Source organism: Lepidochelys kempii, chromosome 7 (assembly GCF_965140285.1).
Source record: "Lepidochelys kempii isolate rLepKem1 chromosome 7, rLepKem1.hap1, whole genome shotgun sequence".
NCBI lineage: Eukaryota > Metazoa > Chordata > Testudines > Cheloniidae > Lepidochelys > Lepidochelys kempii.
Window position 1 is genome coordinate 44,483,880 of NC_136386.1, and position 26,823 is coordinate 44,510,702.

General features: G+C 43.3%; 1 protein-coding gene across 4 annotated transcripts in view; it reads right to left on the reverse strand.

Annotated features, from left to right (window-relative positions):
* Positions 1-6,122: 6,122 nt before the first annotated feature.
* The window catches only part of POC1A (POC1 centriolar protein A), a 109,454-nt gene continuing 88,753 nt past the window's right edge, over positions 6,123-26,823 (reverse strand). For 3 of the 4 annotated variants that reach the window (XM_073352461.2, XM_073352460.2, XM_073352462.2), the window contains one exon: positions 6,123-8,496. In XM_073352461.2, coding sequence (XP_073208562.1) covers positions 8,398-8,496 — 99 coding nt within the window. In that variant the 3' untranslated portion in view covers positions 6,123-8,397. Of the gene's footprint in view, positions 8,497-21,501; positions 21,979-26,823 lie in introns of all 4 variants that reach the window. The other variant, XR_012159880.2, reaches the window with a different exon arrangement.

Sequence of the window (26,823 nt, forward strand, 5' to 3'; positions counted from 1 at the left end):
TCGGACATAGGTAGAAACATCCTTGCCCATTCCCTCCCAGTCAAATGACTTTCCGAAACAGTCTTTGGTCCTATTCACCCCAGCATGGCCACTAGGGTAATTGTGGGCTAAGCTCAAGAGTTTTTCCCTATACTTAGTTAGAACTACCAACTGTCACTAAGGATACCAGTCCTCCTTGTGCCCACCAGAAAGGGGTTTCCTTGTATAATAGTCCTCCTTCTACAACAAACCTGGACCTATTAGAAGAGCTGAGCGGCAGTGGATCACTCCATGCCACCATCCAAGCTCCCTTGAGGCTTTCATCCTCTTTTGGCCAGGTGCCCACTCACTTCCTTTTACCTGTGCATCACAGTGAGATTTTTTAGCCCTTTACAGATAGAGCAATTAGAGAACAGCTTACTAACAGGGATTATATAGCTACTGGCTGGCTGTGTGTCCATAAAAGGGAGCTACCCCCCTCCCCCCCTTTCATTTATCACAGCGGGCTGGCTGAGAAATGTTGCAGCAACACTACATCCAGTAACCCGATCCTGGACTAGCACGAGGTGGGAATGTCACCCTTTGGAGCGTCTTGTATTACATTCTAGGGCAACCCATTGGGCTGATGCACAGAGCACTATTGATGGGCCATGACTACAGATGCCACACATTCTTCAAAAGGAAGGAAGGGTTTTTCTGTACTCAGCATCTGGTTTATCGTCCCATCAAGTGTGTTTGGGTCTCAGCACTCCACTGATTGTTCCTTTTTAAGATCTAGTGATCTGATAAATAATAGACTAAACAAAAAACAGACAATATATAAGTCAATCTCTCCCCCAGGAAACATTAAACAGGATCTTAAAAAAGGCTTGGGGGGGGGGAGGGAAATCTATCTTTAAACAAACGATCAAATGGCATTAAAGCTATACCTGTAACTGGCTGCTTTAATCAGCTCAACCATGTTTTGATACAACAATATTTGAACAGGACACCTTTTGGATCCTTAGTCCCTGAATTCTCTGTATTTCACTGCTGCATTTCTCACGGACCTCTAAGTGAAGTTGCAGCAAGTTCACTGGGGTTTAATCCCAGTTTCCCATTAAAGGCAACACCTCTTACAAACACTAAATATCACAATTCCACTGAGTCTGCAACTGTAACATTCTCAGCTCCTCTAGCCTCCTGTCAGCCATTCTGCTGGACATCATTTCCCTTTGATCCTTGCGTCTGAACCCCTCTTGCCAGCTTTCCCTATCGACTTATCCCCTCGGCACAGGGATTTTGTTTTGGAGGATCACATTCAGTCTGTGCCCTGCCCAGCGTTGAGTGTAACAGATAAGACACCTTGTCGTCAGTACACAGCGAACTGGAAGCAGCCTGGACCAGGAATCCAGATTTCCTTTCAGCATAGAGAGGCAATGTGGTTTAATGGACAGGACTGATGGGGAGCCAGGAGACCTGGGTTCTAGTCCTGACAATGACGTCCTAGGTGACCTTGCGCAGGTCACTTCCCTTCTCTATGCCTGTTTTCCCCTCACCTTCTGTCTGCTTACACAGTAAGCATTTTGGGGTAGGGACGGTCTTACTCTGTGCATGTACAGCACCTGGCACAAATGGGGCAGTCTGACTGCCTGGCAAACAAAATGATGGCCTTTTAAAGTGGCACTATAGAACTGATGGGGGTGTTAGGTCCAGGCAGAGACACCAATACAATATCTTGCTATTCCAAACTCCTCTGTAAGCAGGACGGCCTTCTAGGGCCTAAACTCAAGACCAGACGTTTTCATGACTACATTTAAACCCAAGCAGCTTCACAGGAAGAGGATCCCTTCCCAAAGTGACCCAATACGGCAACCGAGCAAGCTGCACGGGGAACAGCTAGTTACTCTCCCATGGCAGAAGAGCAGTGTTGTGTCTATGAGTTGTGTCCTTTCCTCTTCACCCTTGAGTGAATGTTGCCCTGCTCCCAAGAAGGCATTGAAACGTGGGGCAAAGGGACACATCTCCCTCTTTAATTCAGAATGTCACAACAGGAGCTGAAGACCAGATCAAATGGCCAGTGTGTTGCTGGGGGGGAGGGAAGATACTATTTAGGCTCTACGTGACCCCTTGCCCCACCCCCACTGGGAATGCCAAGGGGTCAGAGGGTGGGAGAGGACGGGAGAATCCATGGTTAGGCGGAAAGGGGAATGCGACTGAGGGGGAGCCCCTGGATACAGCATCACCTGCCCGCAGGCCCACTGGGACTTACCTGTAGGAGCTGGATCCTAGCTTGTCAGCAGTCAATCCCAACGATTCCCGTGTTCCAGTGCTCTTGGGGAGGAACTTTGCAGGCTCTGGCGAGGAGATAGGTAAGCAAGGCTCCAGAAGGAAGCTGTGCTGCTGGAGGAAATCAGCAGAGATAGCTGGGAGGGGCTGGACATCTACATGAGCACATCAGTTCTCTGTGGACCTCAGGACATATACAAGGTTCAAGGAGTAAAACCCCTGGACGAAGCATAGAAGGGCAACTCCTTCCCTTCCTCAAACCAACCACTCGGTATCTAGGAAGCTCAAAAGCTTCCCCAAGACTCTTTATTTGATCTGGCTTTAGGCAGAGATCACACCCACCAGCATTGATCCATGGGACAAAGCTACTAATTTCAACAACTACATAACAAGTGGAGCGGTGCAGGTCAGTTCAAAAGTCACCAGCATGATTTGATCTTTTGACTCTATCCTGGGGTTCACAAAAGAACCCAATGGCAATCATGAGATTCTTACACTGCCAACACCTGGCCCCAGTGATCTCCCAAAGCTCTCCTTTGAGTCAGCTGTTTACAAGATAACAGCTTGGATCAGTTGGCATCCTCCACCTTCTCTCCCTAACTCCTGGAAAGTGTGCACATTTAATGAGACGTGGACATTTACTGCTGCCTTTACCAAACTTTTTTTTAAATCTAGCAACAGATACCTACAGCTGAAGTAACAAAACTCTTTCTCCAGGGCAAAGAATAGAGTCTTCTGAACCAAGCCCAACCTTGTGGCAAGATTGTACAGTACAACCTTGCACCTTGAGGGGTGGAGAAGGAATTCAGGAGTGAAAGCCAGCTTGGTGTCTCCGCAGTTAGCACGTGGCACCTGGCTACACTGATAATGCACTCCTCAAGTTAACACAGGCAACACCTTGTCCTATTACTGCCTCACCTATGTACAGTGGATGGCTTCACAGAAAGGTGGGAAGCAGTGACCTTGTCCTCTAACTGGGGTTCCATGGGGATCCCATTCACTGAATGTACAAAGTGAGGTGGTGAGACCACTCAGATTTCCAGAGACCCTTTTCGCTTGTTGTTTCAGCAGAGTGATGGAATTTCCCCGTCCATTAAGAATAAACATACAATATCAGGAAAGTCACGCTCCATGGTAAATTGCAGGAGCGTGCACCAAGGCCCATTTTTAGCTTTCCAGTAAAGGCTATGTGAGTGTGACAATGGAAACTTTCCTGAACGCAGCAGACTAAGTGTTTTCATAGGCCCACGCTGGGGGAAGTCTGAATGGAACAGCTCCCAGACAGCTGTTAAGAAAATACTCACCGAAGGAGTGGAGAAGGGAAGTGAAGCAACGCTAAACCTCTTCCAGGCAGCTATTCTGCAATTTATGGAATTAACCCTTCCAGCAGGCAAACCAGTACAATTACCAAAAGATGCTGCTCCTCCACTGTGCTGAAGGCTTGCAAAGCAATTTAGACCTGCTGCTTATTTGCCATTTTCAGAAACACACACTGATGTGGCCTGCTAACAGTTTAACCATACCAAGAGTCACTGTGCTCTTGACTGAAGCTGCATTAACAACATGAAAGTGACTTATTGGTTGTGTGAAAAATGCCCGCAAGGAGTAGAAATGGCAAAGGGGAGCAGAAGCGATAGGATTCTGGGCACTGCTCACCATGCTGATTTACCCTGGTTGTTTTTGTGACGATGCAGGATCCATGGGATTCCCAGCATGCACTGCACTACTGGAGAGGAGGATGCTTATGTCCTAAGTGATGTTCGGAGCATAAAGTAGTTTGGAGTGCTGCTAGGGAAAGGCCCCATCATTTAGTGTACATCCAGAGGGCAACTCGGTCTCCAAAACATTGCAGTCTGAAATATCCTAAGTGACAGGAGCCAGTCATTCCAGCCAAGGTAAAGCGAATGCCAGAGAGGTGGGAAATTTGTAACTACACACTGATGGCTTAATTTGCTGCAGTGAGAAAGATGAACCAAAGTATGCTAAAAATCTACTTGAATAGAATATTGGTTCTCTCCCCCTTTAACAAACATACGGTATTTAGATCTATCATTACAAAAGTTACGTGTCGTTATCCCTATTTTAGAGGCTGGGAAACTGAGTCACAGAGCTAATGAGCTTCCTCCGTGATGACTGTTTCGTTTCAGAGCTGGGAACAGAACCCAGACCTCATGGCTCACAGTCCAGCATGTTATCGACAGCAGCAAGCTGGTTCCACGCAAGATAGCTGTTGATTGGGTTCCGTTTTTTTCCCAACGCCTGGATTCATGTGAGCCATCCATGATCTTCACTTCAAATCAGTGCTGTGTGGAACAAAGGTAACAGAATAAATCATCCTGTTGGAAATGCATTTGGCATAGGGTGACCTTTTCTAAAACCTGGATAAAAATTGCACCTCTGCCTTCTTAGCACCACAAAGTGGCTAATTCAAGTTGCTTATGCTTTGAAAAGAAGTTTAATTCTAATGCAGATGTAACTTTATTTTATTTTTTTAATTATTAAGAGACCAAGCAAATGTGTGATTTGTACTGCCAGGCTGGTAAGGACAAGTACAGATTCTCCATAGTGCCGAGTTTAATCTTATTTTTTAGTTAGCTGATGGATGTCTGGTTATGACACTGCAGCTAGAGGTAATTTCTGCTGAGAACCCAGTCTCTAACCCAGAACAATCAGCATCATAGTGCTCTGTGCTTTTACCTACTTGGTTATGAGCTAAACTGTGGTATCTCTCCAATTCCAGCTCCCAGACAGGAAGGAAAGTGGGCCGTGCTTGAAGATTCTTGCGTTTTCACAGATCATGCTTATGTTTAACATGCTCCATACCCAGAGCAGCCAAAAATCCATTTGCTGCAGCCTTCAGGCGTATGTAGCTCCCCTAGGGACCAATCTCGGCACAAAGAACTGTTGCTAAAAGTTGAGTGAGGTCATATGTCTGGCAAATCTAATGGCAACAAATTAAACTGCTTTTTTAAGAACTTGGCTTAGGGTTTGCCTTGGAGATCCAAACCAAAATCCTTAACCCCTGGTTGTCCTCCCAGGAGTCACCCAGAGCAAAATCAGCAAAACTGAACCCTTTTGAGACTGTATTACAACCCGTCCCCCACCACTCATCTATTCAATTGCTTCCTGAAGTAGCAGTTTTGCAAAATGGTCATTGCAGATTGTCCAGTGCCATGAAAATGTGAAACTTAAAAATGAGAAGAGATTTAAATCACTCGCGGGGGGCGGTGGGGGGAGTATTTTGTTCTAGGTTCTGTTAAGATACTTTATCAGTCTTTCTGAGATCACAGAAACCTGGAGCTACATTGGTAATGTGAAGTGTGGAATATCCAAAACCGCCTAAGTGAATTAAGAGGGCAATTCTCATTGAAGATTCATGGCATTTGTGTTCCTAACTTGAGAATGCAATCTCTAATGCTCAGGAGAATAATTAGAAATGTGTTGATCAAGAGCATTTTTGGTTGAAAGTTGTATAGAAAGAAGCAGCCTCAGAATATGATATGTCTACATGACTATTATCCATTTAATCCAATTATAATAGAAGTTGTGTATGCATATATATATATATATATATGTATGTGTGTGTGTATATATATATATATATATATACACACACACACACGAGCATCTTTGAAATTAGTTCACATTAAAAACTAAAAGGAAAAGGGTCTACATCAAATGTTATACCCAAATTGCTTTTATTGAAAGCTTCCATAAAAAATACTATACAAAATGCTTACATCTCCAAGACATTAATATATTTACACTATTAAGAGCAATACAAAGCTATATTTTATAAAGTTTTAGGGGGAAAGCACTTAAGAGAATCAAGAAAATGGAGAAAATTGAAATTTAATTTAACTAAAGAGCATTCCAACACATTTGGATTCAATTGATAAGATCCAATTACAAGTTCTCATTCCATGAAACCACTTTTTATTGTAATAATTTCTGCCAATCAAATTAGATCAGTTTAGGGATAGCCCTCCTCCTTTAAAAGCAGATTTTCCTCCCCCCCCATCAGTGAAAATGAGGTAATGACTTCACAACAGAAGGCCACTGAAAGCTTCTAGAAAGAGCATTAAAAAAAATTGGTTGTTAGGGGAAAAAATATCATTGAATCGATTCCAGTAGATGAATCTAAGTGAAAATAACGATTTTTCAGATTCACAGCTTGGAAATGGAGAAAATAAGCATTCTTAGTCTGTGGTTACACAGAAAGAGATTCAAATTAATCAACCAAAGATGCTTAGAAACAAAACAAAGCCACTGGCTGCTTGCAAACCAAAAGGAGTGAAATCTATTATGGTAGCTCCAGCGAGAAGAAGTTGGAGATGTGGGAAGCACCTGCATAGGAGGAGTTAAGGAACTTTCTGGTGCTGGGAGAGACAATGAAAAGAGTTTTATCCTGATGGAAATAAACAGCTCTCAGTCGGATTTACAAGGTTTCTGTAGAATTCAGGGGGACACAGCCTTCTGCAGAAACAGGTGCAAGAAAAGGGCTGGTTTTGCATAGCCCTGTGTGAAAACAGATATGCCAGCCAGGCCTCAGGCAAACTTCCATAATGCCCAGAGCACGTCTGGAGATGGCAGGATTTGGAAGCTATGTGGGAGAGGAATGAGGCTGGGAATCAGTGCAACTGAAAAGGTCAGAAATGCAGCAGCTAGGAGGAGTCCAGCAACTAGGTGAGGCTGGGGCTCCTGCAGCTGATTTCTCAAGGTGGGTAGGTAGTAGTGACTACAACAAGCACTTATGGCGGGGTGGGGGGAAGGGAGAGCTCATGGGTGAATGCTGGGAGGAGTATTAGCAAAGCAGGGGGCCCAGAAGTGTAGGCTCCTGTGCAGTCACATACTGGACACATACATAGAGTCCTGACCGTACAGTCTATGGGGGGAAGATATCAAAGTGAACTGAAGTGGCATTCCAGCTATAAAATATCAAGATAAAATTGATTTGGGACACTCAGACAGAGAAAGCAAGTAAAAGGCTGCGCTAACAGTTCTGCTATTTATCCTCCTCCCCACAGCTCTCTTAAAAAAAATGAATCAAGATATATTAAAGAGAATGTTGCTTAGGACCATATTGTATCTCTTCCTAGCTGGTGCCTCTCATCTCGCCTTAGGCCCTGCTATTTTCACCCTCTACACACTGCATAAGAGAGGAGTAGATCCCACACACTACAATATCCTTTGTGCAAAGGACGTTCAGATTCGCTCTTCATCAAATTCTCTAGGAGCCATTTGGGACTTGGTGATGCAGAACCTTCTAGAAGCATGAGTCACGTTCCCTGACGCTTGCTACAGTTTTAGAATAGAGGTGCACGTCCACCATTTGGGCATTCTTTGCCTGTGAGCAAACACCCCAGCATGCACGCAGATACCTCAACAATAGATCAGCAAATCTGGCACAGCACTTCCCAGTTGCTTCACATTCCCCAAATGCTCAGATTAACTAGTTTAACTCAGCAGCAGCTCTGAGAAGGTCAGATCTTCCCCTCCCCTACGCTCCACATACAATACTTGTGCTCTCAACAGTGCCAGCACAAGGCATAAGCGGACTTCGGGCTTGAACACATTAGCGCTTACTTCGGTATAACTTACGTCGCTCAGGGGTGTGAATAAGCCACACCCGAGTGACCTAAGCTACTGCCACTCGGGGAGGTGGAGTAATGATGCCGACAGGATGCCGATGAGCTCTCTCCCGTCGGCATACAGCATCTGCTTTAGCAGCGTTACCGTGGCGCAGCTACCTGGGTACAGCTGTGCTGCTGTAGTGATTCTAGTATAGACCAGCGCTAAGTAATTGCTTAGGGCCCCGAGCAGCTCATAGGGGCCCCCATTCGCATTTTATTATGTATTGTGAAGGCAAAAAAATATTCCTGCTTAGGGCCCCCCTTGGGCTAGCACTGCCTCTGTTCAACGGGGAGTTAACTCAAAGGATCACCAATTGTTAGCTGTGTTTAGTGAAATAAGAGAATTTTATTCTTACAGTAACAAAAATGTGTATTTACAGATGCCATTGGCTGTACATTTTATTTTAATAAAATAAGTGATTCCATCTGTTAAAAATGATTCACCCAAAGTATTAGAAACACACAAACAAAACCCCAAGCCTCCAGACAACTCTGGCTTTATCAGCCCCTCGTGGAATCAATTCCCTTTACTGTGCATGAGCTTCTGCTGATTCTCAAGACACTCCTTCAGCTTGTCTTCAGTCAGTGTCAGTCTTTGCTCCAGAATGGAAACAGTCTGCAAAGGGAAATAATAAAATAAAGAGTGCTGCTGAGTGATATATGAAGATAAGCCACATGCTGTACGCTTACTGCTTAGCACAGATGCTAAATATACTGTACCACAAGCTATTCCAGGTCTATACTCCACAATCACAATTTCCAAAGAGGCTTCAAGCTCAGCAGCTTCTATTGAGGATAATAGGAGCTGCCAAGCTCAGCTGAAAATCTGGCCCTAGTTATGGATGCTGAGCACTTTCAAAGCGTGGGCCCAGATTTCCTCTTCACTCCCTCCCCCTTTTTGGTGGAGTGTTGTCTACCTTTACATATAGACAATTTCTGCTTCTAAAAGGCCAAATACCAGAGAGCTCATGTAATAGGTGTACACTTAAAACCCCTGACATACAGGTGTTTTGAATAGTTAGTCCCTTTTTTGGCCTGTTATCTTTGATTTCATGTCTTAGTTCCAATTCTTTTCTCCTTTCCTGATTGCTGTGTCAGTTAGCTATATATAAGGCAGGGGAGTGACATCATTGTGGTTCCTCTCTGCCTCCCCACCCAAAGAGACACTGAAAAACACCTGGGAACAAGAACTAAACTGAGGGGAGAAGGCATGAACCCAGGCTGGGAGGGCATCCAGTCTGTGAGTGGAAATACCTGAAGTCTCAAGCTGCAGGCCAGTGCAGCTGCCTTTCAAGACTTTCTGTAATCTACAGTGTGACAATATTTAGGGTGAGAAATTACATTTTGTAACCTGTTTCTTTAGTGAATCAAGCTTAGTTTGCGTGTTTTGTTTTATTTGCTTAGTAATCTGCTTTGTTCTGTTTGCTACCCCTTTAACCACATAAAATCTGCCTTTTATAGTTAATAAAATTTGTTTTGTTTATTATTAAACCCAGTTTCTGTAATTTCTAACCGAGGGACAAGAAGTTGTTCATACCTTCCTCTACATTGAGGGAGGGGGAAAATTTATTAGCTTGCGTTGTATAGATTTCTCCACAGTGCAAGACAATATACCTTTGGGTCTGCACTCCAAAGGAGGTGGACACCTGAGTGCTGGGGCAAATCCCTTAGCTGAGGCTTCCCAGAGCTGACCTCAGTGTATGTCATTTTGCAGTTGGGTGTGGCCCTGCCTGTGTGTGTGTGCTAGAGAAGGCTTAATAGCCTAACTAAGCAAGACAGGGTAAAGGGAGCCCAGGCTCGTGGAACAGGTGGGCTCAGTGGTATTCCAGAACATCAGGTGGCATCTTAAAGGGGGGCAACCCGTCACATGCTTATCTTAACATTGTATTTGTGCCCTCTACAGAAGCTGATTAATGCCTTATAAATATGATCACCACTAGCTCTATCTCATAGCTCTAAAATCTAGATACAGACATGCAAAGTATGCAGAAAGCAAATTTTAAATTACATGGAGATAACATTTTCTGCTGGAAGTCATTTATTGATTATTTTGAAGTAATCAAAGATAGTCAGCAATGTAAAAGTGCATTTCAAGGACACTGAAGCAGTTGGTAATGTTGAAATATTAGGTATAGAAAGCATTAACAATTAGAAGCCCTTGTTGCACCTTAGAGACAAATTTATCTGGGCATAAGCTTTCATGGGCTAAATCCCACTTCATCACATAACCACCACCCTATAGTGGAAACCTACTGACCGCTATACTTACCACATGCCTCCAGCTTTCATCCAGACCACATCACACAATCCATTGTCCACAGCCAAGCTCTAAGCTACAACCGCATTTGCTCCACTCCCTCAGACAGAGACAAAACACCTACAGGATGTCTATCAAGCATTCTTAAAACTACAGTACCCACCTGGTGAAGTGAAGAAACAGACTGACAGAGCCAGAAGCGTACTGAGAAGTCACCTATATAAGACAGGCCCAACAAGAAAAGTAAGAGAACGCCACTAGCCGTCACCTACAGCCCCCAACTAAAACCTCTCCAGCGCATCATCAAGGATCTACAATCTATCCTGAAGGATGATCCCTCACTCTCACAGACCGTGGGAGACAGGCCAGTCCTCGCTTACAGACAGTCCACCAACCTGAAACAAATACTCACCAGCAACTACACACCACACAACAAAAAACACCAGCCCAGGAACCAAACCCTGCAACAAACCCCAGAGCCAACTCTGTCCGCATATCTATTCAAGGGACACCATCACAGGACCTAACCACATCAGCCACACCATCAGGGGCTCGTTCACCTGCACATCTACCGATGTAATATATGCCATCATGTGCCAGCAATGCCCCTCTGCCATGTACATTGGCCAAACCGGACAGTCTCTTCGCAAAAGAATAAATGGACACAAATCTGACAGCAGGAATCATAACATTCAAAAACCAGTAGGAGAACACTTCAAACTCACTGGTCACTCAATAACCGACTTAAAAGTGACAATTCTTCAACAAAAAAAACTTCAAAAACAGACTCCAATGAGAAACTGCAGAACTGGAATTAATTTGCAAACTGGACACCATCAAATTAGGCCTGAATAAAGACTGGGAGTGAATGGGTCATCACAAAAACTAATTTCCCCATACTAATTTCCCCCTACTGTTTCTCACACCTTCTTGTCAACTGTTTGAAATGGGCCACCCTCATTACCACTACAAAAGTGATTTTTCCTCCCTTGGTATTCTACTGTTAATTGAATTGTCTCGTTAGCACTGACCCCCACTTGGTAAGGCGACCCCCACTTGGTAAGGCAACTCCCATTTTATCATGTACTGTATATATATACCCCCCTGTATTTTCCACTCTATGCATCTCATGAAGTGGGTTTTAGCCCACAAAAGCTTATGCCCAAATAAATTTGTTAGTCTCTAAGGTGCCACAAGGGCTCCTTATTGTTTTTGCTGATACAGACTAACATGGCTACCACGCTGAAATAGAAAGCATTAAATAAAATTAATCGACATTTAATCACTAAAACAAATTCACATATTTTACTAGGGCTGTCAATTAATCGCAGTTAACTCACATGATTAACTCAAAAAAATTAATCACGATTAATCGCAGCTTTAATCACACTGTTAAACAATAGAATACCAATTGAAATTTATTAAATATTGTGGATGTTTTTCTACATTTTCACATATATTGTATTCTGTGTTGTGATTGAAATCAAACTCGATATTATTTATTACAAATATTTGAACCGTAAAAATGAAAAACAAAAGAAATAGTATTTTTCAATTCACCTCATACAAGTACTGTAGTGCAATCTCTTTATTGTGAAAGTGCAATTTATAAATGTAGATTTTTTTTCTTACATAACTGCACTCAAAAACAAAACAATGTAAAACTTCAGAGCCCACAAGTCTACTCAGTCCTACTTCTTGTTCAGCCAACTGCTAAGACAAACAAGTTTGTTTGCATTTACAGGAGATAATGCTGCCCGCTTCTTGGTCACAATGTCACCTGAAAGTGGAAACAGGCATTTGCATGGCACTTTTGCAGCCGGCACTGCAAGGTATTTACGTGCCAGATATGCTAAAGATCCGTATGCCCCTTCATAATTTGGCCACCACTCCGAGGACATGCTTCCATGCGGATGACGTTCAATAAAAAAATGTGTTAATTAAATATTTGACTGAACTCCTTGGGGGAGAACTGTATGTCCCCTGCTCTGTTTAATCCGCATTCTGACATATATTTCATGTTATAGCAGTCTCAGATGATGACCCAGCATATGTTCATTTTAAGGACACTTTCACAGCAGATTTCACAAAATGCAAAGAAGGTACCCATGAGAGATTTCTAAAGATAGCTACAACACTTGACCCAAGGTTTAAGAATCTGAAGTGCCTTCCAAAACCTGAGAGGAACGAGGTCTGGAATAAGCTTTCAGAAATCTTAAAAGAGCAATACTACAATGTGGAATCTACAGAACCCGAATCACCAAAAAAGAAAATCAACCTTCTGCTGGTGGCATCTGACTCAGATAATGAAAATGAGCATGTGTCGGTCTGCACTGCTTTGGATGGTTATTGAGCAGAACTCGTCATCAGCATGGACCCATGTCCCCTGGAATGGTGGCTGAAGCATGAAGGGACATATGAATCTTTAGTGCATCTGGCACGTAAATATCTTGCGACGCTGGCTATGACAGTGCCATGCAAATGCCTGTTCTCACTTTCACGTGACATTGTAAACAAGAAGCAGGCAGCATTATGTCCTGCAAATGTAAACAGACTTGTTTGTCCGAGTGATTGGCTGAAGAAGTAGGACTGAGTGGACTTGCAGGTTCTTAAATTTACATTGTTTTATTTTTGGATTCAGGTTTTTTTGTACACAATTCTACATTTGTACATTCAACTTTCTTGATAAAGAGATTGCACTACAGTACTTGAATTAAGTGAACTGAAAAAATATTGTTTCTTTTGGGTTTTTTACAAGTCAAATACTTGTAATCAAAAATAAATATAAAGTGAGCATTGTACACTTTGTATTCTGTATCGTAATTTAAATCAATATATTTGAAAATGTAGAAAACATCCAAAAATATTTAAATAAATGGTATTCTATTATTGTTTAACAGTGCGATTAATCACACAATTAATTGTGATTAATTTTTTTTAATTGCTTGACAGCCCTAATTTTTACTTTATCAGTTAAAACTTAAAATGAGAAGCTCTGTTATAAACACTGATAAAACACTCCTCACACAAATGAAACTGGTGTTTATCCAATAAACACTGGAAAAACACCAGAAATGGTTACTAGTATCCAGGGCCTCCTCTACACAGAGCAGTAATGCAGACGATCAGCAGGGTGGAGAGTGATTTCTAAAGTTAGTAATTCTATCGGCTACTGACTCCTCAAGAAACGCAGCAGCAGATCTAGACACAAGAGGAACAACACACATCCCTCTGGACAGTTGGGAAGTGGGATCAGTCTAGCCAGATGACTTTCCTTACTTTCCTTAAGTATTTTCCTTACTACCCTCATCGTTAAGGATTTTATAATACAGAATCTGTCTTTTTTTTTAATTGAGATTTGAGGAGTTTACAGCTTGATCTCTTAACTTGAAGAGTTTTTCTTATTTCAAATACAATTTGGATGAAACTTGTTTGGTGGTTTTATGATAAGTGGAAGCTAGTACTTTGGACACAGTTTGGAACATATTTCAGAGTAGCAGCCGTGTTAGTCTGTATCCACAAAAAGAAAAGGAGGACTTGTGGCACCTTAGAGACTAACAAATTTATTTGAGCATAAGCTTTCGTGAGCTACAGCTCACTTCATCGTCAGATAAATTTGTTAGTCTCTAAAGTACCACAAGTCCTCCTAGTTTGGAACATGTTACCTTAGAAAAGTCTGGCAGAGCATTAGCATGTATTGTATCAAATAGCAAAAGAGCCCTATTCCTACCTCGTAAGATTTTATTCTGCATCACACACATTTATTTATAAAGGTATGTTTTCATTATAGCAAAAGAATCTACCAGAACAGGACACAATATAAAAGGAATTAAAGGCATCCTAATAACTTAATTTTAGATATGAGGATTTCAAACCAAAAAGCACAAAGGAGACACTAGAATGATTACATCTTGGCATTACAATACGTTATTTCATTTTCTTCAGTTTTCATAATCTCATAATTATGATATCATATAATAAGGCCAACACAGATTTCTAGACCTAATGTAAGAAACAATCCAAGTCCCACAGAACAGGGTTTGTGCTCAATATCCATGCCAATGTTCCTGGTAGTATGTGCCATATGAAAAGCAGTGCTGAAGCACCACAATACTATACTGACAAACATCAGGACATAGACTCAGACTCTTAGACTTTACTGTCAGAAAGGACCATCATGAACATCTAGTCTGACTTCCTGCACATTGCAGGCCACAGAACCGAATCCACTCACTCCTGTAATAGACCCCTAACCTCTGGCTAAGTTACTGAAGTCTTCAAATCATGATTTACAGAGACTCCACTATTTACACTAGTTTAAACCTGCAAGTGACCTGTGCTTCGTGGTGCAGAGCAAGGTGAACCCCCCCCAAATTATGGCTGAAGTTTTAGGGTACATTATTCTTCACAAGGTCCTCACAATTCTCATGGACACTTATGACAAACGTTGCCAAACTGCACTGGTGTTAATCAGGATATATTTATCTGAATCATACATTTATTGTTGAGATTAAGGTGTCACCTGGAAGTAGCTACCTGAGCAAGGCCTGCTTCTAGATATTATTTAGGCTTGTTAATGCTATATTGGAGTAGCTAAAGCCTTGCACATGAGTCCCTAGGGAAAGACTGATACGTTCCGAACACACAAACTAATCAAAGAAAGGAAAGAAAAAATACAAAGCCCAGAACCTTGAGGGCTTTGTCATAATTACAGCAAGAAAAATGAGCTTCAAAAAACTAAGATCGGTGGGCCACATGATTCAATCCCATCAAAACAGTGCATGCTGTATTATAGCAAGGTAACAGGTCCCACCGGAAGCTCTATGGGAACTGCATATTGAAGGACCGTAGACTGTAATGTCATATTTTTAACCAAAGTGGCAATATGAGATTTTGCTTAATTATTCTTTATTGTATTTAAGACACAATCATTTTTAGAGCACGTTACTGGTTAGATTATCTTAATATTACATTGGAGTTTTATTTAAGGACATTGTATGGGATATTTAAGGATGGAAGCTGTTCTTAACTTTGATTTTTGGTCTCCTTCCCCATGTGTTATTTGGTGACCTTTCAGGCGTTTATGCTGTTTTATAGTACACAGAGAAATATATACAATATACTTCTAAAATTATCTACTTTAGTTTAGCCACAAATATATACTGAATATACATAACTAAATACAGTTCACAGTGATCTAAACACTGATGCTTTCACAGTAGCTCTGCAGAATTAGTCATTTTAAAGGCATTCAAACCACTTTAAACATATTTAGCACAACAGATTTCTTATTTGAGCGGACATGGACAACAGCCCAGGTTTAAAGTAATAGCTTCTAGAAGCCAAAGTCCCAGTCCTGCAAGATGCTGTGCACCTCGGGCCTAATCCAAAGCCCACTGAAGTCAATGGAAAGATTCCCATTGACTGCAGTGGGGGATTGCATCGGGCCATCAGAGGTACCGAGAGCTCCTTCTCATTGAAGGACAATAGAATCTGAAGGTCCTCAGCAGCCCAAGGTAGGTGCTCTGCACTTTTCAGGAGCAGATCTTTGGACTGCATCTTGCAGTGATACTACAGTGAGACGCGAGGAGCATAAGGGTGGTATTTAAGCAGTTTTAGAAGGAAAAAACCTTCCTCTTTCCAGATTATAAAGGAATCAAAACAAGCATATTTCAGAGTTGCTTCCAGCAAACAGTAGCTACAACAATATAATACAGAGCACTGTCAATATCCTGCAAAGAAATGAAATATCCCAAATGAGTCTGACAGCTCAAAGCTATTGTATCGTCAAAAGGGAGGATTGAGAATTATGAAAAATAACCTCATCTAGAGGACCTAGATGCTAAGATGTCAAAAAGCAACAGCTCCTCCAGTATTTCAAAGGTTTTTCAAACTGAAATGTTTCCTAAAGATCTCAAATAAAGAACACAGCACTGGAATCAAAACTGATTCATTTCATATTTTCTAAAAGCCACTCCTCTGATCTCTGTTATCCATTATGTGTTCTGAATAACATTTCTGAATGTAAACACAATTATTTTGCTTTACTTATTTTAGACTACATACTTTATTCTGAAGACCACTTTCAGTCTGAACTAAACTAATTTCCCCCCCTCCAAACTGTGTTTTTATACGAGTGAATTTCATTTAAAAAAATTTACCCCCCTCTACAATCGCTTCCGGAATAAGTGAAATGATCCTTTAATCTCACACAACCTAGACTGTCCCTTAGTTCCTGGTGTGGATTATCTCAGGGCTTTAAAAACTCTTCTAAATTTCACTGTGTTGTTTTTCCCCCTGGCTTTAATGGAGTATTAGTTTGGATGAATATGAAACTCTATTTCCTATGGGTGGGTTCTCTCAGCAATTTATGAATTTTTATGATAACCTGATTCTGAACTCGGTTTTCATTTGGAATAGACACATCTTTCTTCACACACAAAACAGAAGCTATTTCCCCCAGCAGGTGCCCATTATGTACTAGTGTTACATATATTTGTCCTACTGATAATGGCAACTGCAGGTGTTTATGATGATGGCAAAGTACATTAAACCTGCATGCTAATTATTCCAAATTAAGTTTTCCATTGCAGCGGAGATATTCATCCACTGACCTTCTGTCTTACAGAGAAATACTTGAGTTGGAAGTCCAGCTAGGAAAGAGTGTGAGATAGCACACTAACACATATTTGAATATCAAACATATCCTAGAGCAAATGGGTTTTGAATGAAAAAGTTACCCAAAAGAAAACATCTTTGTTGCCTCATAAAAATGTTATGAGAATATTCATTCCAACTCCTCATCTGGACACATTCGGTTTGACTACACTGCAATTAAACACCTGTGATTGGCCCATATCAGCTGACTTGGGCTCGCAAGGCTCAGGCTACTGTGCTGTTTAACTGTGGTGTAGTTGCTTGGTGGAGCCCAGGCTTGGGACCCTCCCAACTCCACCCTGGACAGGGTCCCACAGCCCATGCTCCAGCCCAAGCTTGAACATCTCCACCACAATTAAACAGACCCATAGCCTAAGCCCCTCGAGCCCAAGTCCGCTGATGCAGGCCAGCTGTGGGTCTTTAATGTAGCATAAACAAACCCATTGAATTGATTGCTGCATCTTTAAGTTTAGCCCATTTCTGAGAACAGCAGAGATATGAATTTCATGCTGCTGCTCAGGAAAATGAAGCCTGAAGTTTTTATCTTTGCAGGTCAAATCTAGGATAGCACTCAAATTTAGGATGTTTATATATACAAAAAATATAAAATATTTGTAAAGTAAATCAAAACTAAAAGTGATTCTAGTTAATATTTTAAATACATAATTCTTGCTTACATGTCATCTTAAGACCATTTCATTTACAAAGTAAACAAAGGAAGATGGAGTAACATTTACTCTCAATTAGAAAAATATAATACTGGTTAAAAACATTTGCACAAACCAAGAGTAAATCATCATAACATGATGCTAACAGGCATAACATAAAGCATCATCATAGACATTAGCTACATCACCTACTGTGTCATTGCTAAAAGTGGTATGCAGCAGCCACTAGTCCCATCTGATACAGCTTTCTAGAGTTAGTTGATGTACTTCACTGAAGAAGCAACCCTACGAAAGCTTATGCTCAAATAAATTGGTTAGTCTCTAAGGTGCCACAAGTACTCCTTTTCTTTTTGCGAATACAGACTAACACAGCTGCTACTCTGAAACCTACTTCAGTAGGGCCAGTTGGGCAGGCCATAGCACCTCTACAGCGTCATCACTGCTACTTCCAGCTGGTGTCTGGCAGGAGGAGGCCTCTTAGTACAATCAAAACAGTTCTACTGTCTCATAAGTAGACAGCAGTCCACTTCATCTTTACAGCTGCTCTCAGTGGAGGGAAGGTACTGACAATTGGTGAGCAGACAACGTAACGTCAAAAATTTGCAACATGGGAGAAAGAACTGGTCGTTGGCCGCAGCACAGTTCTCAACTTTCAGATGTCAATGTTCAACTGGTTTCCTAGTACTAATGATCTCTCGGCATTGCAAAGTCATGAAAAATCATCTTTTCTCCCCTCTCCCCGTAAAACACTGTTTAGGATAGAACATTATAAATTGTTTAAGTGATGGGCTAAGTTAAAAAAGACATTAGAAAATGAATAGGAGATCAATGTGATGTTTGCATAATTTCCAACCAAAGTAGTTTATCACAACTACAACGTGTTCCGCACATTATGTTAATTAAAAGGTTAGAGCTCAGTAAATTCAATGGGAACAAAAGAACATCATGATCACAGTTTTATTCCAACTTTCTCAAGATAGTATATTAGAAAAATACTAGCGCTCTCTCGATGCTAAACAATTAAAATGCCTGGGAAAACTGAGACAAATGTGCAAATATACAGTATGTGGAAATATCGCAGGGGAAGCCTGTCTTGTGTTCCTAAATGTGTAGTTCCGCTTATGAAAGTAAAGCTTTTCTTACTGGTGCTATTCAAGCATATTAATTAAATGGTTCATTATAAGATACCAGTAAGACAGCTAACATACTCCTGCTCTTTTTCCAAGTAGACCCTCTGTGTACCTTTAATTTTATGGAGACAGACTTTTTTTTAAGAACCACCTGAAATGCAGTGGCATTTACGTATTTTAGGGTATGTCTATACTACGGAATTAGGTCGAATTTATAGAAGTCGGTTTTTTAGAAATCGGTTTTATATATTCGAGTGTGTGTGCCCCCACAGAAAATGCTCTAAGTGCATTAAGTGCATTAACTCGGCGGAGTGCTTCCACAGTACCGAGGCAAGCGTCGACTTCCGGAGTGTTGCACTGTGGGTAGCTGTCCCACAGTTCCCGCAGTCTCTGCTGCCCATTGGAATTCTGGGTTGAGATCCCAATGCCTGATGGGGCTAAAACATTGTCGCGGGTGGTTCTGGGTACATATCATCAGGCCCCCGTTCCCTCCCTCCTTCTGTGAAAGCAAGGGCAGACAATCGTTTCGCGCCTTTTTTCCTGAGTTACCTGTGCAGACGCCATACCACGGCAAGCATGGAGCCCGCTCAGGTAACCGTCACCCTATATCTCCTGGGTGCTGGCAGACGTGGTACTGCATTGCTACACAGCAGCATCAACCCCTTGCCTTGTGGCAGCAGACGGTACAGTACGACTGGTAGCCGTCCTCATCATGTCCTAGGTGCTCCTGGACATGTCGGCCAGGAGCGCCTGGGCAGACATGGGCGCAGGGACTAAATTTGGAGTGACTTGACCAGGTCATTCTCTTTAGTCCTGCAGTCAGTCCTATTGAACCGTCTTATGGTAAGCAGCCAGGCGATACGGATTGCTAGCAGTCCTACTGCATCATCTTCTGCCGCGCAGCCACGAGATGTGGATGGCATACAGTCCTTCTGCACTGTCTGCTGCCAGCCAAAGATGTAAAAGATAGATGGAGTGGATCAAAACAAGAAATAGACCAGATTTGTTTTGTACTCATTTGTCCATCTAGGGGACTCATTCCTCTAGGTCACACTGCAGTCACTCACAGAGAAGGTGCAGCAAGGTAAATCTAGCCATGCATCAGTCAGAGGCCAGACTAACCTCCTTGTTCCAATGAGAACAATAACTTAGGTGCACCATTTCTTATTGGAACCCTCCGTGAAGTCCTGCCTGAAATATTCCTTGATGTAAAGCCACCCCCTTTGTTGATTTTAGCTCCCTGAAGCCAACCCTGTAAGCCATGTCGTAGTCGCCCCTCCCTCCGTCAGAGCAACAGCAGACAATCGTTCCATGCCTTTTTTCTGTGCGGACGCCATACCAAGGCAAGCATGGAGGCCGCTCAGCTCACTTTGGCAATTAGGAGCACATTAAACACCACACGCATTATCCAGCGGTATATGCAGCACCAGAACCTGGCAGAGCGATACCGGGCGAGGAGGCAACGTCAGCACGGTCACGTGAGTGATCAGGACATGGACACAGATTTCTCTGAAAGCATGGGCCCTGCCAATGCATGCATCATGGTGCTAATGGGGCAGATTCATGCTGTGGAACGCCGATTCTGGGCTCGGGAAACAAGCACAGACTGGTGGGACCGCATAGTGTTGCAGGTCTGGGACGATTCCCAGTTGCTGCGAAACTTTTGCATGCATAAGGGCACTTTCATGGAACTTTGTGACTTGCTTTCCCCTGCCCTGAAGCGCATGAATACCAAGATGAGAGCAGCCCTCACAGTTCAGAAGCGAGTGGCGATAGCCCTGTGGAAGCTTGCAACGCCAGACCGCTACCGGTCAGTTGGGAATCAATTTGAAGTGGACAAATCTACTGTTGGGGCTGCTGTGATGCAAGTAGCCCACGCAATCAAAGATCTGCCGATATCAAGGGTAGTGACCCTGGGAAATGTGCAGGTCATAGTGGATGGCTTTGCTGCAATGGGATTCCCTAACTGTGGTGGGGCCATAGACGGAACCCATATCCCTATCTTGGCACCAGAGCACCAAGCCGGCGAGTACGTAAACCGCAAGGGGTACTTTTCAATACTGCTGCAAGCTCTGGTGGATCACAAGGGACTTTTCACCAACATCAACGTGGGATGGCCGGGAAAGGTACATGACGCTCGCATCTTCAAGAACTTTGGTCTGTTTCAAAAGCTGCAGGAAGGGACTTTATTCCCAGACCAGAAAATAACTGTTGGGGATGTTGAAATGCCTATATGTATCCTTGGGGACTGAGCCTACCCCTTAATGCCATGGCTCATGAAGCCGTACACAGGCAGCCTGGACAGTAGTCAGGAGCTGTTCAACTACAGGCTGAGCAAGTGCAGAATGGTGGTAGAATGTGCATTTGGACGTTTAAAGGCACGCTGGCGCAGTTTACTGACTCGCTTAGACCTCAGCGAAACCAATATTCCCACTGTTATTACTGCTTGCTGTGTGCTCCACAATATCTGTGAGAGTAAGGGGGAGACGTTTATGGCGGGGTGGGAGATTGAGGCAAATCGCCTGGCTGCTGATTACGCGCTGCGAGACACCAGGGCGGTTAGAAGAGCACAGGAGGGCGCGGTATGCATCAGAGAAGCTTTGAAAACCAGTTTCAGGACTGGCCAGGCTACGGTGTGAAAGTTCTCTTTGTTTCTCCTTGATGAAACCCCCCGCCCCTTGGTTCACTCTACTTCCCTGCAAGCTAACCACCCTCCCCTCCTCCCTTTAATCATTGCTTGCAGAGGCAATAAAGTCATTGTTGCTTCACATTCATGCATTCTTTATTCATTCATCACACAAATAGGGGGACGACTACCAAGGTAGCCCAGGAGGGGTGGTGGAGGAGGGAAGGAAAATGCCACACAGCACTTTAAAAGTTTACAACTTTAAAATTTATTGAATCCCAACCTTCTTTTTTTTGGGCAATCCTCTGTGGCGGAGTGGCTGTTGGCCGGTGGCCCCCCCACCGCGTTCTTGGGCATCTGGGTGTGCAGGCTATGGAACTTGGGGAGGAGGGCGGTTGGTTACACAGGGGCTGTAGTGGCAGTCTGTGCTCCAGCTGCCTTTGCTGCTGCTCAACCATACACTGGAGCATACTGGTTTGGTCCTCCAGCAGCCTCAGCATTTAATCCTGCCTCCTCTCATCACGCTACCGCCACATTTGAGCTTCACCCCTCTCTTCAGCCCGCCACCTCTCCTCCTGGTCATTTTGTGCTTTCCTGCACTCTGACATTATTTGCCTCCACGCATTCGTCTGTGCTCTGTCAGTGTGGGAGGACAGCATGAGCTCAGAGAACATTTCATCACGAGTGCGTTTTTTTTTCTTTCTAATCTTCACTAGCCTCTGGGAAGGAGAAGATCCTGTGATCACTGAAACACATGCAGCTGGTGGAGGAAAAAAAGGGACAGCGGTATTTAAAAAGACACATTTTATAAAACAGTGGCTACAGTCTTTCAGGGTAAACCTTGCTGTTAACATTACATACACAGCACATGTGCTTTTGTTACAAGGTCGCATTTTGCCTCCCCCCCACCGCGTGGCTACCCCCTCAACCCTCCCCCCTCCCCGTGGCTAACAGCGGGGAACATTTCTGTTCAGCCGCAGGCAAACAGCTCAGCAGGAACGGGCTCCTCTGAATGTCCCCTGAAGAAAAGCACCCTATTTCAACCAGGTGACCATGAATGATATCTCACTCTCCTGAGGATAACACAGAGAGATAAAGAACGGATGTTATTTGAACGCCAGCAAACATACACTGCAATGCTTTGTTGTACAATGATTCCCGAGTACATGTTACTGGCCTGGAGTGGTAAAGTGTCCTACCATGAAGGACGCAATAAGGCTGTCCTCCCCAGAAACCTTTTGCAAAGGCTTTGGGAGTACATCCAGGAGAGCCGCGAATGCCAGGGCAAAGTAATCCTTTCACATGCTTGCTTTTAAACCATGTATAGTATTTTAAAAGGTACACTCACGGGAGGTCCCTTCTCCGCCTGCCGGGTCCAGGAGGCAGCCTTGGGTGAGTTCGGGGGGTACTGGCTCCAGGTCCAGGGTGAGAAACAGTTCCTGGCTGTCGGGAAAACCGGTTTCTCCGCTTGCTTGCTGTGAGCTATCTACAACCTCATCATCATCATGATCATCTTCTTCGTCCCCAAAACCTACTTCCGTGTTGCCTCCATCTCCATTGAAGGAATCAAACAACACGGCTGGGGTAGTGGTGGCTGAACCCCCTAAAATGGCATGCAGCTCATCATAGAATCAGCATGTTTGGGGCTCTGACCCGGAGCGGCCGTTCGCCCCTCTGGTTTTCTGGTAGGCTTGCCTCAGTTCCTTAAGTTTCATGCGGCACTGCTTCGGATCCCTGTTATGGCCTCTGTCCTTCATGCCCTGGGAGATTTTGACAAAGGTTTTGGCATTTCGAAAACTGGAACGGAATTCTGATAGCACGGATTCCTCTCCCCATACAGCGATCAGATCCCGTACCTCCCGTTCAGTCCATGCTGGAGCTCTTTTGCGATTCTGGGACTCCATCATGGTCACCTCTGCTGATGAGCTCTGCATGGTCACCTGCAGCTTGCCACCCTGGCCAAACAGGAAATGAGATTCAAAAGTTCGCAGTTCTTTTCCTGTCTACCTGGCCAGTGCATCTGAGTTGAGAGTGCTGTCCAGAGCGGTCACAGTGGAGCACTCTGGGATAACTCCCGGAGGCCAATACCGTCAAATTGTGTCCACAGTACCCCAAATTCGACCTGGCAAGGCCGATTTAAGCGCTAATCCACTTGTCAGGGGTGGAGTACGGAAATCGATTTTAAGACTCCTTTAAGTCGAAATAAAGGGCTTCATCGTGTGGACGGGTACAGGTTTACATCGATTTAACGCTGCTACATTCGACCTAAAGTCCTAGTGTAGACCAGGGCTTAGAGAGAGAAGCCTTTATATCTGGATTCTGAATTCAAACACGCAACACCAGTCAAGAGGTAGATCGACACTTCACTGGGCAACAGGCAGCATGCAGATGAGCTGCCACCAGAGCAGCTCAGAAAGAAGACTGCAACTCAGAGTCACAATCTCCTTCCCAGTTTACTCTTGCTCTGGATGGAGGGTATTGCCTCAGGGCTACATCCAGCACAGGTCATGTTACCTGGTCACCAAGGCTCCTTCCAGTCCCCAGCCACCTGTGTGAAAGAGAAGTAGTGGTGGCTTTGCAGAGCCTTCTTCCCCAAGTGTTGTAACCCATGATCCATGTAGCCTGCACAAGACAGGAAGAGGCACTTTACACCCCTTTACTCCCTTGCATAGATACAGAGAGCTACTGATGATCTAGGGCCTAGGCCTCATGGAATGGTAAATTTAACCAAACTCTAACAAAATGGCTAGTTATGTCCTCCAGAGTTGCAATGATAAGACTCCACAATCCTTTGGAGCGCCTGACTCCACAGAAGCACAAATTCAGTCCTTTCTGACCTCCTTTGGCCTCTTATTAGAATCACAGAATCATAGGGTTGGAAGAGACCTTAGGAGGTCATCTAGTTCAATCCCCTGCTCAAAGCAGGACCAATCCCAACTAAATCATCCCAGCCAGGGCTTTGTCAAACCTGACCTTAAAAACCTCTATGTATGGAGAGTCCACCACCTCCTTAGGTAACCCATTCCAGTGCTTCACCACCCCTCCTTGTGAAACAGTGTTTTCTAATATCCAACATAGACCTCCCCCACTGCAACTTGAGACCATTACTCCTTTTTCTGTCATCTGCCACCACTGAGAACAGCGTGGCTCCATCCTCTTTGGAACCCCCTTTCAGGTAGTTGAAGGCTGCTATCAAATCCCCCCTCACTCTTCTTGTCTGCAGACTAAACCCCAGTTCCTTCAGCCTCCTTGTAAGTCATGTGCCCCAGCCCCCTAATCATTTTCGTTGCCCTCCATTGGACTCTCTCTAATTTGTCCACAACCCTTCTGTAGTGGGGGGACCAAAACTAGATGTAATACTCCAGGTGTGGCCTCACCAGTGCCGAATAGAGGGGAATAATCACTTTCCTCGATCTGCTGGCAATGCTCCTACTAATACAGCCCAATGTGCCGTTGGCCTTCTTGGCAACAAGGGCACACTGCTGACTCATATCCAGCTTCTTCTCCACTGTAATCACCATGTCCTTTTCTGCAAAACTGCTGCTTAGCCAGTCGGTCCCCAGCCTGTAGCGGTGCATGGGATTCTTCCGTCCTAAGTGCAGGACTCTGCACTTGTCCTTGTTGAACCTCATCATATTTCTTTTGTCCCAATCCTCCAATTTGTCTAGGTCACGCTGGACCCTATCTCGACCCTCCAGTGTATTTACCTCTCCCCCCCAGTTTAGTGTCATCTGCGAACTTGCTGAGGGTGCAATTAATCCCATCATCCAGATCATTAATCATGATGTGGAACAAAACCAGCCCCAGGACTGACCCCTGGGGCACTCCACTTGATACCGGCTGCCAACTAGACATCGAACCATTGATCACTAGCCTCTCCACACATGCCTCTCCTCTCGCTAATAAGAGTAATTATTTCTACTGTTCCTGCCTGCAGCACTCTGAAGTCTTAGTTGTGTGTTTTCTTGTCTCATTCAGCCAAAGTCTCACACTCTAAGGGGTATAATACCATCATAGTGCTAGCAGAGTTATGGAATTGTTTAATATCATTAAGTGCACATATGTACTCTCACATAACTATACTGGGTGCACCTAAGGATACAGCCAGTGTCAAGTGAAGATTAAAATACTAAAATTAAATTATTTTAGTGTTATTCTTGTGTAGGTACAGCTTGGAAAACTTTTCCCTAAATGCAGCTATTTTTACCATCTTTTCAGACTTCCTATGTTCTAATTTATTCCTCCTCCACTCCTCTCTCTCTGCTAGGTCTAAAATAACATTTGGAATTTCTGAAGTTACTGAACCTCTTTTTAAAAGGTATGTTTGCATTACATATATCTATTTTAAACCCCACATATCGTGTTTACTACAGTATTTTTCCTCTGATAAAACACCTATACAGTAGAAATGGAGCCCATTACTCAAAAATTAGAATTGTGTATCAGAATTACATAATGAAAGATAAAGAATGCATTCCAATCCTACTACTGGTGAAGCACACGAATATCGTATAAACCAGTAGCTTCCATTTTATTCATGTGTACAACGTTGGATATGCTAACCAGAATGGTTTGAAACAGATCAGCAGTAGGTTCTAAAAGCACTCCCCCCCTCCAATAGTTTTCTTGTATTTCTATTGAATAGCATTATGATTCTTTTGAAAGAAAATGTGTTTTGGTTTTCACCTTCCTATTTCCACTAAAGATGTACGTGTTGCAATATTCAACACATTTTGATAAAACGAGGACTATTTTGACAATCCACCCCAACCTCCACACTTTTCAATCGTGTTCATGTTCCGCAGGAGCAGAAGACTGAGCTGGAATGAGAATTAGCATTTTGATATGATGCATTCAAATTCTTCTGCATTCTATGAAAACGGCAACATTTCTTTTTAATATGAGAAACAAGGGAGACAAACCTGTTATATTTATATAAATGCATATATACTCTTATTTTTATATCCCCCTCAGACAAATAATACCTTAATTAAAGAACAGGTATGTGCACTTGAACCACCATATCACAAATATAACCTTTAAGATAGCTACAAAGATGCTCATTAAATCTTCTCACTCAGCCTTTCCAAATCACAACCATGAATTGATCCTCTTTGCATTATGTCATCAACATCCACCACCCTGCAAAACATGCCTTCTCCCTGCACCTCCACATACAATATTTAATCTTTCCATTCGACACGGTTACCATTAAGAAATTACAATTTTCTAACTGGAGTGATGAACTGGTGTTTTGTTGGAGGTGGGGTTGGTTTTTAGTTGCTGGTTATGTTTTGTTATGCTGTGTTGGATTTGGATGTGTTGCGTTTTAACGGCGGGGATTCTTTAAGTGGAAATAGTTTGAAAGTTGTTTATCATTTTAGGAAGCTGGTATTGTAATGTTTAGAGTAGTGTTATTTAAGTGATACTGTAAGTAAGAATAGCGTGGTAAGAAGTGTGCAGAATTAGTGGAGGCAGGAGTCGTGTGTTGTGGATGTGAGTGAGGTAAAGTGGTTAAAACAAAATTAATGCTTAAAAAAACAAAAACAAAAAATACCACAAGACAGGGCTGCAGTGGGACCCAGATATGTGCAAGGGAGAAGCA